Source organism: Lissotriton vulgaris, chromosome 8 (assembly GCF_964263255.1).
Source record: "Lissotriton vulgaris chromosome 8, aLisVul1.2, whole genome shotgun sequence".
Lineage (NCBI taxonomy): Eukaryota > Metazoa > Chordata > Amphibia > Caudata > Salamandridae > Lissotriton > Lissotriton vulgaris.
The window spans coordinates 810,741,818-810,759,234 of NC_141696.1; the positions used below are offsets into that span (position 1 = coordinate 810,741,818).

The window sequence follows — 17,417 nt, forward strand, 5'->3', positions numbered from 1 at the left end:
TCAGTGCTGTGTTTGGCTCGGAAGCCGGACTGTGAAGAGTCGAGGGATCTGTTTGTTTCAAGGAAGGCGGCGAGCTGGTTGTTGACAGCTTTCTCGATGACTTTGGCCGGGAATGGTAGGAGCGAGATGGGGCGGTAGTTTTTGAGTTCGGTGGGGTCAGCTGTGGGTTTTTTCAGAAGGGCGCTGAGTTCGGCGTGTTTCCAGCTTTCCGGGAAGATGGCGGATTTGAGGGAGCAGTTGATGACGTCTCGGAGGTGTGGTGCTATGATGGAGTCTGCTTTGTTGAAGATGTGGTGAGGGCATGGGTCTGTGGGGGATCCTGAGTGGATGGAGTTCATTAGGCGGATGGTGTCCTCAGTGGAGATTGGGTTCCAGTCATTAAGGATGTTCAAGGGAGGTTTGGGTTCGGGGGTAGGTTGGGTAAGTTGGTCTCCGGGTTGGTTGTCGAAGCTGTTGTGGATGTCTGCGATTTTGTCGTGGAAGAACGAAGCAAGGGAGTCGCAAAGGGTTTGGGAGGGCGTGATGTCGTTGGAGTTGGCAGTGGGGTTGGTAAACTCTTTGATGATGTTGAATAATTCCTTGCTGTTGTGGGCGTTGTTGTCTAGTCGGTCTTTGAATGCGGCTTTCTTTGCAGTCCAGATTAGTTGGTGGTGTATGCGGGTGGCGTTTTTGAATGCGTCCCTGGTGCAGGTGTTTGGGTCTTTTTTCCAGGCCTTCTCAAGGGAGCGACAGAGTTTCTTGGATTTCTTGAGATCATCGTTAAACCAGGGGGCGTTTTTGCTGCCTAGTTTGATATGATGTTTTTTAAGAGGTGCTAGGTTGTCGGCGCTGTTGGTTAGCCATTGAGTGAGATTAGTGGCTGCTTGGTTGGGGTTCGAAGAGTTGGCCGGGGTGTTTTGAAGAAGCAATGAGGAGATCTGGTCGATGGTGATTTTGTTGCAGTTTCTTCGTAGAGTAGGTTGAGGATGGTTGTGCATTGTCGTCTTTTTGTAGATAAAGTGCACGCAGCTGTGGTCCGTCCAATGGAGAGCTGTGGTGTGACTGAAGGAAATATGTTTGCTGGAGGTGAAGATAGGGTCAAGTGTGTGACCTGCGGAGTGAGTGGGGGTGTTGACAAGTTGTTTGAGTCCGAGGTTGGCGAGATTGTCCAGAAGAGTGGTGGTGTTTCTGTCGTTGCTCTTTTCCAGGTGAAAATTGAGGTCTCCCAGAAGAATGTAGTCTTCGGAGGGGAGGGCGTGTGGGGTGATGAAGTCAGTGATGTCTTCACTGAATTGTGCACGGGGTCCTGGTGGTCTGTAGAGGGGGGTGCCTCTGAGTGTGGTCTTTGGGTCGGTGTGGATCTGGAAGTGGAGGTGTTCGGCAGACGAGAGGTTGTCCTCTGAGCTTGTTGAGACGCGGATGGTGTTCTTATGGACGATGGCGATGCCTCCTCCTGTTTGTTTGTTGCGGTCCACTGTTGAAAGTGCTGGTTAGTTCTAGGAAGATCATCATGCAATTTTGGCTCGAGTACCTGAAAGACAAAAGCTCCCTTTCAGAGGCACAAAGCCTGCCTGAAAGTCATTATGGAGGCTCTCGTCAAGTAAGCTGAGACTTCGGTTGTGACTATTGCTTCAAGAATTTTACTGATTGCGGGAAGCCAAAGCTCAGACTGAAGTTGACAAGCATGTTTGGTACGGTGGAATGTTTCATGCTGACCAGTGTAATGATGGTGTGCTTTGTTAGTTGGGGGTGTCCTTTGCCAGCACAGGGATTGCCACAAGAGCAGATAGCCTAGTTTGCTAGTTTTAGCATTACAGGGTTCTGAAGGAGTGGCCACAAGTTTGTGTTTTTACTGATTTTAGTGGAGTCCTTAATTTGGAGCAGACAATTCCCAAAGGGTGCCCGGGTCTGAGATGGAGTTGAAGTCTTCCTTAGTTGTAGAGAAATGTTGCATGTTGACTTTCATTTTGGGTGTTTTTGTGGCTGAGGAAAGTCATGAAGTCATCACAGAACTGATGAATGAAGATTTACTGATAATATACTTTGGTAGATCCTATTTCATAATTGTTGCGGGTTCTTATATATTGAAGGGTAGTTTACATAATAGGCCGTTCGTTTGAACTTCTCTTTTTATGGCCCACCTCATCAGACTTATGTAGAAGTTCATGAGCACCTTACACAAGCCATTTGTGAATTGCGTTGCAGTATGTGCTTAGCCCTTGAGAAAAGGAGTGAGAGAAGGACGTTCAGGACTATGATGAAGAGCTGAATCTTTGACGAGCATTACTGGTAAGTAATCTAAATTTTGCACCCTGATTGTTTTTAGCTTTAATATAAAGGACCTTTGTGTTTGCTTTGAGAGAGTCAAAATATCCATTACTCAATATTCTACAGCTAAAAGGGGAGAGTTAGCTTGCTCATGAGAAGTAGAACATTTAAAGATGTATTTGTAAGAGTAGTTTTAGTTTACAAACTAAACATAAACTAAGTTTATTAATGAGAATAACCCTTCATAATAAGATCGTCATTGTGGAACATAGAAGTAGCGGATCATATCCCATATTAAAACATTACTCTGGACCTACTAGCATGTAGTGTGAGCCCTATTACTTCAGTTTTATGCCTGCACTTTGGTGAATGCCTCCCAGTTGCCTCTCCACAGATGACAGAGCAGTTCCAGTGCTACAACATGGCAGCTGCCTTCGAGATCTCATGCAGGTTGAGAACAGAAAGTGGAAACCAGGCCTTCATATCATTACCTTTTGTGAAACACCTCTATCTGACTTCATACAGATGATACTCCACCATGCTACTCATATGTTGCCTCACTACATTGAGACACTGTGCAGCTCCAGAGGGGGCATCAGGAGTATTCTACCACTTCATCAAGTGTTTTCTTAATCGATTGTGTCTACGATATCAACTTTAGGAAGCGTAGTTTTACTGTTTTCAATTCCACATCTCGATCATATGTATATTGTCAAGGGACATTTAGGAGGAGTTGAGAACAGTAAATCTACACTTAACTATATAAGCTGGATGTATTGGTAGTCTGTATTTGTGACACTATAGTTTTGTAGGTCAGTTTAAAAAAAAACTAATATTATGGCATGCAACCGGTATCACCTAGGAATCCTTAGTTCTGTGAGTGTACAACCACCCAAGAATCTGGCTAACTCCACCTCATGTTTTGATGTTCAATTTGCAGAACAATATGTTAGTGAAATGCAATAAAAGCTTGGAGAAAAGAAACCATGTTTGTGCACCACTGTGTCCAATTAGGTATTTTTTTCTGCATGTGGGGAGAGCATTTGCACACAATTATACCTATTTTATTTACCTCTTCTGTTGTTATTTTGTCCCTACAGACCTGCCAAATCAATGTTCTCCAAATCCATGCTTTAAAGATGGATCTACGTCTTGTGAAGACCAGAAGGGAGATTTTTATTGTCATTGCAAACCCGGCTGGATAGGCAAAAAATGTGACACTGGTAGGAAATTCGAGATTGAATTGTACACAATTGAGCTGGAATCTATAATGTCTTTTAAACTGTTCTTACATTTTTTTAGGTTGTTCATGATGTTGGAAAAATAGACTTTTTACTATAGCCTTTTTGCACTACTCCTATTGCTCTCTCTTTGTTGTTAAATAAAATAGGAAGTGCATGGGTGGAATGATTTTGACTTTTCATCTGCTAACTTGTGGGCTGAGGTTGGCTTGCCTCTTCGTTCATGAGTCAGCCAGAAAGTCTCATTTCTTTTTATTGGTTTTGTTTTGCTCATGGATTTTGCATAATCATTAGTGACCATGGAATTTTAACCCGTTCCGCGCTGCGCAAAATTTTGCGCTGTGCGGGGGTTTTATTGAGTGGGCGGAATTCGGACAGCCCCCAGCCGTCGTCAGCACACGCCCACCGTGACATCGGACGGCCAGAGGTCATCCGAAGCACACAAGGGGTTTAGCTTGGGGCAAATATCTGACTACTACGCATAGAAAATGCGTTACAGTAACTATTTTTTTCTAAGCAGAAAAATGGAGAGAGAAAGGGGTTAGTGACAGAACTGTAGATTAAGCAAGATCTGTACTTTTCAAGAGTCATGCTCGTTGATTTGGATGTACTAGTCTGCTTTCTTTGGGCTAATGTGTTAATAAGATCTAGCTATTTCGTAGTGGATTGTGGAGGGCTGTGGTGACTTTTTGAAGCCGCCTAGGAGCACAGAGGAGGGTAAGTGGGAGAGGTAGAATACTTTAATGCGATTGGTCATGGTGCTCATGGTGATGGTGAGAGAGGAGTTACAGATGTCCATAGGACTTGCATATCTGTGGCAACGTGCAATGCTAGCAGTTATGGGTAAGCCCAGAGTTAATGAGCAAAAAATGGATGCAAAATTGAAAGGGGTACTTAGAATAAAATAGACCACTGTGGATCCCGAGAGATACTGTCCTTGTACACCAAGTCTTAACGTTTTGATTAAAAGGATGCTGGGACCTCACCCACAAAGGGAAGCTTTGTCACTGGACCTGTTCATTTCAGGCTATGATTTCCGGGTGAGAGGTGCACTCCTATTTTCTATTTATATTTGTTTTTAAAGAAAAAGCCTATAAGCTGAATAATCCAGTGGTCCTTCGCTGCTACGTGCGCTGTTGACGCACCTAAATTAACAAGCATCATATAACAAACCCATAGACTTGAATGCAGTGTGCACTGTTCGCTTTAACACAATTTACCAATTTGGTAATCACAATATTAAACACAATGTAATCGTTTCTTCATTCTAACTCATTTATTCTTTAGTTTATACCCTTACTTCATTGTATTTGGTACCATATTTTCAATACCTCACACATGTGCTAAACAAAATGTTCTAAATCATAAGTTTCCGTAATACTTTTTTCGCATCAATATATATTTGTGACATTCCATAAAATATTGACAGGATTGTCTTGGGTCTCCATTGTGGCAGAAGCTCTTATGTCTCAGGGTTATCAGCACCCCACATCTACTATGGTACACTCAGTAAACAAAAAGATCATGACATTTCAAAGCATTTCAGCAACCTCGATATGCAGCACCTTCCCTGCTCGTCAATCATTGCTATCTTTTTGGTTGGGCAAGTTCCATAGAGGGGATCTAGCCACAATAATCAAGGGAGATTTTTTATCGTGAGGCCGGAGACATACCAAAGGACAGTCCTAACTAATCACTGTGGACCAGACTCACTTAAAATCATGAGGAGTCGCAAAAGAGACCAACAAAACCAGAACTAGACCAAGTGGTTAAATTTAAATTAAATTCCCCTACCCTCTCCGAATTACAGGCTAGTGTCCTCAACAAGAGTTTAGTTTCTTTTTGGGCCTGGGCCAAATTTTTAAGGTCTTAGCCTGTCGAAAACAGCGCATGCACTGCTCTTGCCATGCAGAGGGCTTCTTAGAATCAATACAGATTCCGAAGCCATGTCCCAGCTCCGCCTTCCGTTTTCATTTGTGCGAATCGTTTGCCGTCACAAATTATGCAAAAGGTAGTGCAATGATTTCACCGGAGGCATTTCAATCCCTCCTTGTTGCCACCCTGTCCCCTTTTGGCCCCGCCCACCGGGATTGGATCTTTTACCGGCGGCGTTAGACTACGGCCTTTAATTACTGGGGAAGCACTATTTGTTTCTCCTTCCCTCCCTGTCTCGCTCTCCGAGCAGACCCTTTCCTCTGTCTCTCTGAGACACAGCTTCTTGTTTTAAGAAGCACCTGGTACAAAGCTAAAATACAGATGATGAAATCTTGTTTACTCACCTGACCTCTGACCTGACCTTCCCGCGGTGAAAAGTGGAGGGGGGAGCGGGGTTGTGCAAATACAACTCAGTCCGACCTGTCTCTCCATCCTCGGGATGGCAGATGCTCAGAAGCCTCCAGCGAGGAGGGGCTAAATGCTTAGTAGACCTTGGGTGTTGTTCGTGGAGGGAGGTGAAGGGTGCTGCGTTTCTTAGGCACAACTCACGTAAAGTAAAGGGTTAGGTACTGGAGGGAGTTTCAAATACAGTCAGAATCACAAAACGCAAGTATAACAGAGACACCAAGCTTCGATTTGGGAAAACAGTTACATGTTATGATCTCTGCATTATTATTAAATGGCTGATTCTGCCCCAGCCACACCGGCTGTGTCCCGGCAGTGTGGCCCGTGTGTCATGGGCCCTTCGCCGCTGTTTGAATGATAAACTACAGCAGTAATCCAGGTTCACTGGACCCTTCGGCCTCTGGTCTCCGGGCACGGCGTAATACTGGTCGGCCTTTTCCTAGTGTCTGGATGCTCATGATTGACAGTGCGATTCTCCCAGAGGAGAGGTTGGTCACTGGACCTACCCACCCCTCCCCCACCAGACTCCATAAGAGGCACTTGCCGAGCCCACACAACAGGCGCTGCGCCCACGAAGACCTGTGTTCTACCTCCGCGCCCCGGGATTCATTCCCTGCACACGGCTGACTCAAACGTTTATCCTTCAGATGTTGATAAAAGAAGTACCAGGGAGCTATGTAATAATCAGCCTTATTGTGCAAGGCACTTCTGGCTTTGCTGGCGCTGTTTTTAGATTACATTAGTACATCTTGTTGATACCCGCTGAGGTAAAAAAACAAAAAAATAAATAGCGGGCCTCTCTTTGGGAAGTGACATATCCCAAACTCTTGCAAGTGCTGTGCCGACCCTACTGCCTTCAGGCGACCATAATAAATCCTCCTTTTCTACTAGACAATATCGTACACAAAGTTTCCCCCACGTTTTATATAGCCGCCACATCACTGACATGGTTTAACCTCCCCCAAAGAGGCTTACAGCGGACAACAAGCATTGAAGATGCAATAGGTCTCGCCTTTGATTAAGTTAGAGCCATTTGCTTTGATAATGGTATTGTATAGCAAAGCAAATGGCTTTAACTTAATCAAAGGCGAGACCTATTGCATTTGTAATGCTTGTTATTACATTGCGTGATTTGCTTAATTACGACAATTTCACTTTAAGCTTATGTGAAATTCCCAAAATTATGCCACTGTGTGTAATTACGTGCCATTCATGGTGAAAATTTACCACAGACTTACAGGAACACAATAACATGAGCAACTGTTCACAATGCTTTTGTTTTCCCCAAATTATTTTTTTAGCATGAAATGCATCCTCGCATCAACAAAAGTACTCCTTTGACCCTAAAATAGTGTGAGATAACAGTTTAGCATTGTGTGGTGTTATGTGTAACTTTATGTAGCTTTGCAGAAATTTCTTGTAATTATGCAAAATCAAAAAACGCACATTTTGGACTACACTAGTTTTGTCTTCACTCAGTACCACCACAAATTCAAGAACAGAAAGAACTTTATGACTTTTTTTTCAACAATCAGAGTTTTCTTTGACAAACTAGGAAACGCTGAGTCAGATGAATTATCACAGGTCTAAAAAATAAAAACTATTGAATAGACAATGTCATTCTCTTATAGAGGCCTTGTAAGTGTAGGGCCAGGTTAAGATTGCCCTACCTATATACACATAGTTGCACATTTGATCATTGCATTCAAGAAACACTGCAGTTACGTTTTTATCAAGCTGTGATTAGCTTCATAGTCACAGTACCGTCTATGTTTTGTGAACGTGCTCACTTTTGGCAATAGCAAAAAACATAAACTTGAGAGATTATCTCTTATAAGGCCTTCTGATGAACTTGCGGTATACCTTCTTAGGGGAGATAGGGACCCCTCTGTCCTGAATAAATGCCAAAGATCCTACAGGGGCTACACTTGACATGAAACATGTTAATTAACAAGCACAAATTCTCGTAACCAGATTTTTTTTATTTTGGGTTTTTTTCCAGAGGATGATAATAATAAAATGTTATTACAGTCTACCATAGGTGATTGTAATTGAAAGGGTAATTGGCAGTGTATTCTATGGGTCTGCTTTTGTGTTGTACTACATTTTGTCATAGTGGATTTGTGGTGCAGACACCCCTTATACATAAAAGCTCCTAACCCAAAGTAATCCCACCCGGACAACAATTGTAGCAGCCTGAAGTGAAGAGGGGGCTCAATGATGAAGCATGCCACCTAGTGTGTGGTGAGTGTCTCTTTACTCAATAAGTTGTCACTTGTCTCTGACCTTGTACAGGGCTCCCATGCCTTTTGGTCAGGTTGTCGTTATAGAAATACCATATTTGTACATCCATATATATTGGTTCTATGCCCATTCCGTTTGGCAGTTTGGTGCACAAGATGCAGTCATCCCTGGCTGATGTTCTGAATGACTTTTCCTACCAGATCAGGTCACTGCTGGTAGTCTGGAAATGTTTTTTTGCACTTCAATTTCTGATGGGCCAGGTTGCTAATTGGAGCCTTGCTGAAGGCCAGCTAAACTGATTCTTCTAGCTGGAGGAACAGAACCAATCTGCCTATGGCTCCCTCTATACAAAGCTGGCTTTTCGGATTGCATCATGGTGAGCGTGGGCTACGGGTATTATTCCTGTACTGCATGTTCAAAAGGAATATAAAAAGCAGCCATGTGCAAAGCCTACGGCTATCGCCTTTGCGACCTATTAGCTTTGCCAGTGCTCTTTAGCGATCCTGTACGGCATGGATGAAGAAGAATACAAAATAAGCCAATGGCACAGATGTCCAGGTCATGTTGTAGGTGTGCTCACCATGCATGTTCCTGCCTACAAAATGATGTGGTGCTTTTTTTCTTTTTATTCACAGATCCGAGTTGGATCAGTTCACAAAAAGAAAAAACGTGCAAGAGGGTTAATTTATTTTTTAAAACAGGTGTGGGGGGGGGGGGGGGGGCAACAAGGGAAACAGAAGCAATGGGGGTGAGCAACATTAGGATTAAGCAGAAGCAACACAGGGGTCAGTGGATGAAAGCAGCACATGTCGTGATTGGGGGCAAGTAACACGGGTGTGAGTGGTTATGGAGAAAAGCAAAAATGAAAGAGAGGGAAGCAGTGTGGATAGGTTGAGAAAAGCAAATGGGTATGAGGAAGCAAAGGAGTTCTAGGGCAAAAGGACACCGGCGAGAAAGCAACTTCGGGGTGCCAGACATCAGGGCGAGCCCGTTACGGAGGAAGCCAAGGAAGAAGCATACGGGAGAGAGAGATACAAAGAGCGCGGAAGAGGGAAGAGAAACACTACAAAGACAGCTGGAAATCACATGTCCTCTTGTAGAGTTCTTAACACAAAATAAAAAAGTAGTTCCCTAAAGGTGAGCAGAGGGAGGATACAAGTACATTAGTCAATGCTGCAGGGGAGGGACAGATACAAGATGGACAAAGTAAGCCATGGAATAAAAAGAAGGCAATTAAGTGACAGTAAAGACTACCAATGAGAAACAATGGGTGGGCTGCAAGCCCCTCTGTGTTCTTGGTAAGCCCACAAAATGTCTTTGCAACCAAACAGCTGTACTGTCTGGTAACCTCGATCTAAAAAGACAATAGAAAGAATGATTCCCTTTGGTGTTTGCTTGGAAGCAGTTAAACTGGTAGGAGTGTGCCTGGACCTTCTCAGTACCTGCTCCTAAGTCCTTTCCTAATGGTTGGGTTCATGCGGTGCTGTGCTTGATGGATGGAACTACAGCCAAGTCACTGGATCGTAGACTGTGGCAGTGCAGATGGAGTACAAGTAAACATTTTTTTCTTTTTTGGTTCTTTGTCCCCTGTTTCAGCATATTGGGTTAATTCTGTGGCAGGGCATGTTTGGACCCACCACTGACCTCTAAGAGCTGCATTTTTTTCAAATATCCAATTGTACGGTTCTGAAAGACTATCTTTTGTTTTGAACTGTCGCCGGAAAGAACCTGAACAGTTGTCAAAAAGCACCCAAAGGGTTTGAGTACCACTGTCACCATGGGCGTATGTTCTTACGTTTTTTGTCTCACGGTTTTTAGGGGGCTCTCAAAAAAGGAAAGAGTTAACACATAACAAAGAGAATAATACAATATTTGTCTATCTTGTCTGTGCATGATTAGTTGCCAGCTCTCCTTCGGTGGACAGGTGTTCTCTGTATCACTTTAACATCAGGTTTATGCAGCACATTTCTACCTTGAATTGAACTGCTGTTTTCGTCCTGGGAAAGAATATATAAAAATTAAGTCTGGTCATGTGCCTGTGTCCTAAGGTTATCTTCTGATACTGGGCATTGGTTGCCTGAAACTGCAATGATGCAGATTCTGTAGGCTGGGCTTCTTGGTTTGATAAATTGGCTGTTGGCCCAATTCAGATTTAAGTCAAACATTGACCAGGGCCATACTGGAATCCAAGATTAGTCGGTGCATATGTTCATTCTCGTTTCGCACTGTAGGAGGCTGTTCTCGATTTGGGTCATTGGGAAAAGGTTGGGCCTTAGTTGTCTATCCTGTTCTGTAAGTAGCCAGGTAATTTTGATGGAGCAGAATTGCTAGTCACATGCTGCAGTGATAGAAGGAGAACGCCAACCTAAGGCTAGGTAGGCAGCTGCCTCACTATTCTCTTTATCAAGATCTAGTTTTGCGCTTCAGCTTAGTGGCTGGTGCATTCAGTGGTGTCACATAAAATTACATGTGGGTTGATGGATGTTGGATTTAGTTATAGGTTTACACTGCTCTGAGCACTAAGTTGTTTTGGCATCTGGTAGTTTGGGGTCTATTAATATCCGTGTCTGTGACTTTTAATAACAGGAAGCTACCCTGTTCTTAAATGTGGCAGAAATATGTCTGTTTCTTTGGGTCTTTCAATTTTTCCTGGTTGTCAACTTTGCAGAATAGATATTCAGAGGTGCATTCCGTCCCCCAGTCTCGGTTCATGTTCCGTTTTGCTATTATTCCTGTATGCTGGGTGGCGGTTCTGGTTAGTGGACAGCGTCCTATACCATTTTAGATTCAATCCGATGGATTTTGGCTATTTGCAGGCAAGTTGGCCTTCAGTGTCTGCTCCATGCATCTGGAGTTGGGGGTTTTTCTGCAATGCCATCTAAAAATTATCTGGTGTAGATTGTGCAGGGGTGTGGAATTTATTAAAATATCCACTTGTCCATGGGGCAGGCTGCTTCATAAATCTACTTGTCCTGTAACAAAATCCACTTGTCCCTTTGGTGCCATGTAGTGCGGCGACAAATTATGGCAGCAATCACATTGTATAGGTCTCTTATATAGCCTCTCTGATTATTCCAGGGCTCATACCATAGTAGTGTTTTAATACTAGCAATCCCTTTATGTTGCTATGTTTCTGCAGATCTACATACTGGGACGGAAGGTAGTGGTAAGCAATAGTTTCAGGGTTGGAATGCCTTTTGGAGTCTGTGAAAACCTACTAACTTGTATGTTTTAAGGGTTTTCAACAATTCTTCTGTAATCTTTTCCCATACTGAGAAATGTTGGAGATGTACTCCTGATAATGGCAGACGTAAACCTTCTTCCAGAGTTTGGAAAAAAGTGGTTAGAGGGAAAATTAACGTGCAAATACTCAGGTTTCCGCATGAGCAAATCTACACATGCATATTTGCTCATGCTAAAACGCAGTTCACAAATATTTTGTAGGAGTACAATTTCTTGCCCTACTTCTGTAAATTCTTTTGAATTCACGAAAGCCATATAGCTGCACTTAATTCAAGGAAATATACCAAGGGTGCACTTTTAATTGGTCCCCAAATTTGGTCTGGCGTTAACCATGACCTTTTGGGTTTATTAAAATTCTCTCTGTATCTGCTGGCTTTACTGTGACTGACAGCATTCTGCTCTTTCACAAGGAGCATATCAGCACACAAAGTAGTTTTGTTAAGTGCCACTAACTAATGTGGCAGTGTGTGCAACAATTTTTGCTTTTGCCAATGTTTGTTATATTGGTGAGGGCCAGGCTGCTTTCACATCAATAAGGTTTTACAAAAACTATGGCAAAACAAGTCACTCATTGCCAAAACTAAAAAGCTGGCCACCAATTTCAGACCTACTGGCTTTACCAATGCTTGTTTATTTTTTTTATCTTTTCCATAATCTTATGGAAATTGGTTACACTGATTTTCCAATATGAATATTTTTGGGAAATACTAGCATGCATAAACACATTTTACTAAATGATGCTGCAAAGAAATGGTACCTGAAATTTTACAGTAGTTAGGCAGTATGTTTTTTTCCCTTCTTTCATTTTCTGAGGAACATTTTATATTGAAAGCTAAGAATCATTAATCTTGCTTTCAAGCTTCTCCAAATATTTGCATCTAATCAGAGAGCATTCTGGGAGCATTATGCATATCCTAATATTGCCAAACTTTGAAACCGTGTGTCCATATTTTTATACTGGAACCACTGTCAGTAGTGCAGTCAGAATTTACATTTACTTAAAAGCTTTAAATTAATGAACCATAAATGCAAATTTGAACAGCATTAACATATGAACACAAATAATAACTCAACTGCAGGCAGTGCGCTTCCCTGACCCTTAATGTGGTACTGCAAACTGGCAGCCAAAGGGTTTGTGCTGCAGGGAGTTAGGCCTACTTGTCCCAAGGTCAAAATACACATTAAAACGTGTTGCCCTTGACCCCCAAACAATATGTCCTGGGTGTCAGGCTATAGGAATTCCACATCCATGTGGTGGCCTTGGGACCATAGAGACCTTGGTTCAGGTGCATGTTTCTTTCTCCTGTGCCTTTTGAAATGTGCGGCTCAAAGGTTGCCCTGTCTTGATTCTCGTGTGAAGAGTGACTGTGGCCAACTGGCTCTGACTAAAGTCTTTATGCTTTCGTGAATGGTGCCCATTACATTAATTGCTTGGTGCATCTTTTATTTGTGAAGCGTATTTTTCATTTTTACCTGGGCAAAGGACTGGTTAATTTCCTCGTCTGGTTACACTTTATTCAGATACCCATTGCTGTTGGTCATGCTGCCAGGTTTAATTAGATAGTGAGATTACAACAGATTGTCTTCAGCACAAGGTGGGGGCCCACTTCATTCATGTTCTTGATCATCTCCAGTGATTATTCTTATGGGGCTTAGGGTACTGTGGCCTCAGGGCCAAGAACAATTCTCCCAGGGCAGGGTTCACCAGATGTTCTATGTTTTTTTTAGGTATCCTCTTTCTATTAAGTCTGGAGTGCGTGTTTCTCCTCCACTCCACTCTACTCAGGTGCCAGATTCTAAGTTCACTTAACGTAGATTGCAGTCAGTATACTGTAGGGGCTCTCTAACTTTATCTACCCTCTTTTTTGTATGTTCTGCGGTGTTTGGATGTTCGAGTTATGGACCATATATATCTCTTGTTTGTTGTGTTCATAAACACAACCAACGCATTTTCCTCAAAGTGAGGTCTCTGTGTTCTCCTCTAGCATAAAATTAGAGTTCTCACTTAGAAGAGTGTTCTGGTGAGCTCTGCTGGAGAGCAGTTGGTTGATTGAATTTGCCGCTGTTTTTGATCTGCACAGGTGATGTCAGCTGTTCTCTTCTCTTTTTGCAGAGGGACTATTCTTACATTGCCATATTATTTTTTAATCGATTTGTAGTCTGCTGTACGTCCCTCAGTGCGGTAGATACTTGGGACAGGGCCACTGTTGATGCAGTAGCATGTAGCAGATTTTCCGTACGGAGTTGTTGCCTGTACCATGCAGGGCTCAAATCTTTATGGCTGAAACAATGTGTTGCCATTCCAGTTGTACTAGATAAAGTCCTGTTTACTTCAGTTGCAGGCGCCGAGCGTGGTTTTTTCAAGGATGTATGGACTTTACTGTCCTTTAGGTAAATAATGATATGTGGTTTTCCTACTTTTCGCTGCTTTTAACCCCTTAAGTGCTGCGTCGGGGCGTCGGCCGACGGCAGCACTACCTCCCCAGTGCTGCGCACGACCATTGGACGTCCATTCAGCACTAGTTCCAATGGACAGCGCAGCACTGGGGAGGGATGTTTACGAGCATCTATGAGGTTAAACAAGTGGGCATGTTTACTGAAGGGAGGTTGGTGTGTCTTGATCTCTGCCATTGTGGAATTCTTGTAGTGCTTTTTTCGGTCCAGAGGTTAGGTGGCTGAGGTCATTTCTCTTTTGATCCTATAATTCCTTGGTATGTGTTTTTGCAGCATAAGTCTTTGTTCATAATTGACGGTGATGCGAGCACCGTATATTGGGCATACATAAGTCCGGAAATTTTCCATTAGATATTACTGCTTTTTTATTTGTTTTTACAAGAATCAGTTATGTTTGCATGTGTTGTAAGTGTTATAAGTCTCTATGCCTTTTGGGACTCTAGTCCCTTCATCAGGGGAGTTCCTTCATCAGGGGAACAAAAAAGTTGTTTTGTGTTCTTTAGGTGATTTTATTGGTGGAGAAATTTGTCATCAAACTTCAACCGTTCCTTGACCCCCTTAGAGGTTGCACAGCTGTAGTATATTTCTCTTTCAGCATGTTGCCTATGCAAATTGACTCCTACCAACAATGCCACATGCAGTATTGGGAAGTAGGGAGTCTTCCCGTGTCTCCGTGTGTGGGTAAGTCTTGTTCAAAACAAACCTTCTTCAGAACTGTTATTCACCCACATTGCTCAAGGTATAACCAAATTAGCAAGGACTCACTGACAATTTCATCACTAGTAGTCCATTCTTCATCACAATCATTAAGTCGCTCCCTAGAATTCATTACTTAGTCTGACTTTTCTGGAAGTTTGGGGACATTAAGTGGTGTCTTCTGAAGAGTTGTTCCTAGTGTATGTATACAAGGGTGTGAGGGTGGAGTTAATTTTGGTTTTGAAAGCTAAATAGGTCAACGGAGTGCCTTCTGAGGAGGGAGACTCACCTAATAGCTGTAATCACTGTAGCGAGGAAGAGTGGACTCAGAATAATGAAATTACTGGTAACTAAACATTTATGTTGCCAGAGGAGATTGGGTATCTCTTTGACATGCTGAATGGCTTATTCACAGAATATAATACAATTATTAAGATAGTTAGTAAAAAAGAAGCCCAGGTTGACACCATAGGTAAAAGTTGAAAACTACATCAAGACATGGGGAGGACGGGGTTACTGCCATTTTGGTTAGTAATATATAGTTTCAAGAAGTTGTCTTTGCAGCTCTGCTAGAGAATAGCTCCGTTGTTTAGCTAAGCCTAGTTTTCACATTGTCACGTGCTGAATCGTCCTCTAGTAAGAATTTTGCAAGGTCTGAAGTGGTTCCCTGAACCCGTCTGAACAATCTTCTCCGTGTTTAGTTTGCACTTTAGAAACGAATACATCGGGACCCCTGGATACAAAAACTTCAAGAACCCAAGAAGTTACACAGGGGTGACCAAGCCCTTCAATTGTCATGTCAGGTGTTAACAGAACATCCTCCTCAGATTGTGATGTAAAAAAACATTGTGGTTGCATTTTTCAGACGAAAATAAAACATTTGTTCTTTGAGTTACTTAACCAAGAGAGTGATCTGTTCTCTCTTGCAGATAAAGATGAATGTTTTGTGAAGAATGGAGGCTGTAATCAAATCTGTTTGAACAAACCTGGCAGCTACCATTGTTCATGCTTCAGCGGCTATGCACTTAAGGCAAACAACAGAATTTGTGACGGTAAGATAAGTGAGCTAATTTCAAGACTCGATATATATATATGTATATATATGTATATATATATATATATATATATCTTTTTTTATATATTCCGAATTAGTCGTATTGTAAGTATGAAAAGTAAAAAATAAAGTGACATTTTGATGCTAACTGGCTGAGTTTGGCTTGCGAGTATCCTGGGGTTTCCGTTTTTGTGCATTGCATAGACATCAACCAATATGGCTAGTCTTTACTGATCTTTGAATGTTCACTCTTGGCTTAGAAAGTTACTCTTCCACCATTAGGATGGGTTTCTTATAGTAATGGCTCGACTGGATGGATAGTGACTGTATGTATGAATAGTTTCTGACGAAAACCCAGATAGCAAGAACCTTGTGTTTCCAGATTTCATTTGCCTACAGGTAGGTTAGAAATTACTAGTTAGAACATAGGATTCCTGCCACAAGTACTTCCTTTGAGCAGTTTGAGTCATTAGTTATTTGAAAAAAATTTATTTTGACACTATCAAGTTTTACAGTCGACATTTTTATTTTTTTAATTTAACAATTCAGGTGCCAAGTGCTTGTCGTGATCAGGTTCTTCGCCAAGCGTGTGAGAGGACTCGGAACCTCACAGGTTTCCTGGAAAGTGCCATTTGTGGGCAATTTAAAAGTATGCGGAGAAAATATGAATCCCTCTTTAACCCTTTAGTGCAGAAATTAGACTGTTTTATTTCTGAAGCAGCTTTACCATATGACTTATTCTGTATGCAGACAGCTTAACGTTTGTGGTTCTTCATAGTAGATGGGTGCCTCCTCGAAATGGGAACCAGCCTTTACAATTAGTGTTTTTTACCCCGCTGTACCATTAAGGTGCATTTTTAACACAATTCTTTTTACAGCGCATATGTCTTTACCATGTATGGCTTTATCATGCGTATATGGTAAGTATAAATGTTTGTGATGTGTGTGTGCTTATGGATGTGTGTGTGTATATGTGTATAATAATTCATCCTTAAGTAGGTCCTGAGACACTGTCCATAAATTATAATCTATATTATAATTTATGGACAGTGACTCAGGACCTATTTAAGGATTAATTATTTTCCGTTTCAGGACTACAACATCCATGGTGCAAGACGCGCTTGTTGGGCGTGGCCCACTGAGGGTGGGGCTTGCTAGGTCAACTAATGACGTGTAAAACAGAGCTGCTTGAGACTGCCAAACGATCCACAGACCTTTGAGAAGGAAGCGAGTGCTACGAAACGCGTCAGGTCTTAATAAATATATCTGAGAGCAGCTTTGCATCTTCATGTCCTTTTTAAGCACGGCCAGATGGTGTTTACTTGGAAGCAGCCGAAGGGTGAATACTTGCTGGGAACAGACCAGAGGGTCCGACTTGTTGTGTGTGCGCCCCTACATGCTTGGGCATCTTGGTGATTGGAGATATATATTGGATTAGCCCGTGCCTTTTACCAGGGCTATATATATCATTGGCAAAAGCACTTATAGAGCATGGCCCAAATAGATAAATAAATACAAGGTGCAATGACACTGCTGCCACTGGTAGCCACGTCATTCTGTAGGTGTGTACATGCATGAAAACGTATACTCAAGCAAGAAGCCTCTCTGAAATGAAGTTGGAGCTGTTTGTTATTTACTAATCAAAAATAGATCTGTAAATTAATTAAAAAATTGAAGTAACAAGAAAGCACTTCTTTTTAAAGCAAAGGAATTGCAATAATTTTCTGCCTGACACCCCCACACCTCCTACCTCCCCCCAAAAAGACCAAGTGTGTTCAGAGAGTGGTCAGGATATAAATAAAAAGCTTGGAGGAGGAGAAAACCAGCACTCTAGTGAGGGAGCAACACAGAGGGCGGGGGAGAAAAAAGTAAGTGTGAGAGCAACACAGGGGCAAGGG

The 17,417-nt window shown here is 42.3% G+C and overlaps 1 protein-coding gene across 1 annotated transcript in view; it reads left to right on the forward strand.

Annotated features, from left to right (window-relative positions):
- Positions 1-17,417, forward strand: part of GAS6 (growth arrest specific 6) — a 500,934-nt gene that overhangs the window by 290,836 nt on the left and 192,681 nt on the right. The window contains exons 5-6 of the mRNA XM_086934685.1: positions 3,348-3,470; positions 15,395-15,517. Coding sequence (XP_086790811.1) covers positions 3,348-3,470; positions 15,395-15,517 — 246 coding nt within the window. The remainder of the gene's footprint in view (positions 1-3,347; positions 3,471-15,394; positions 15,518-17,417) is intronic.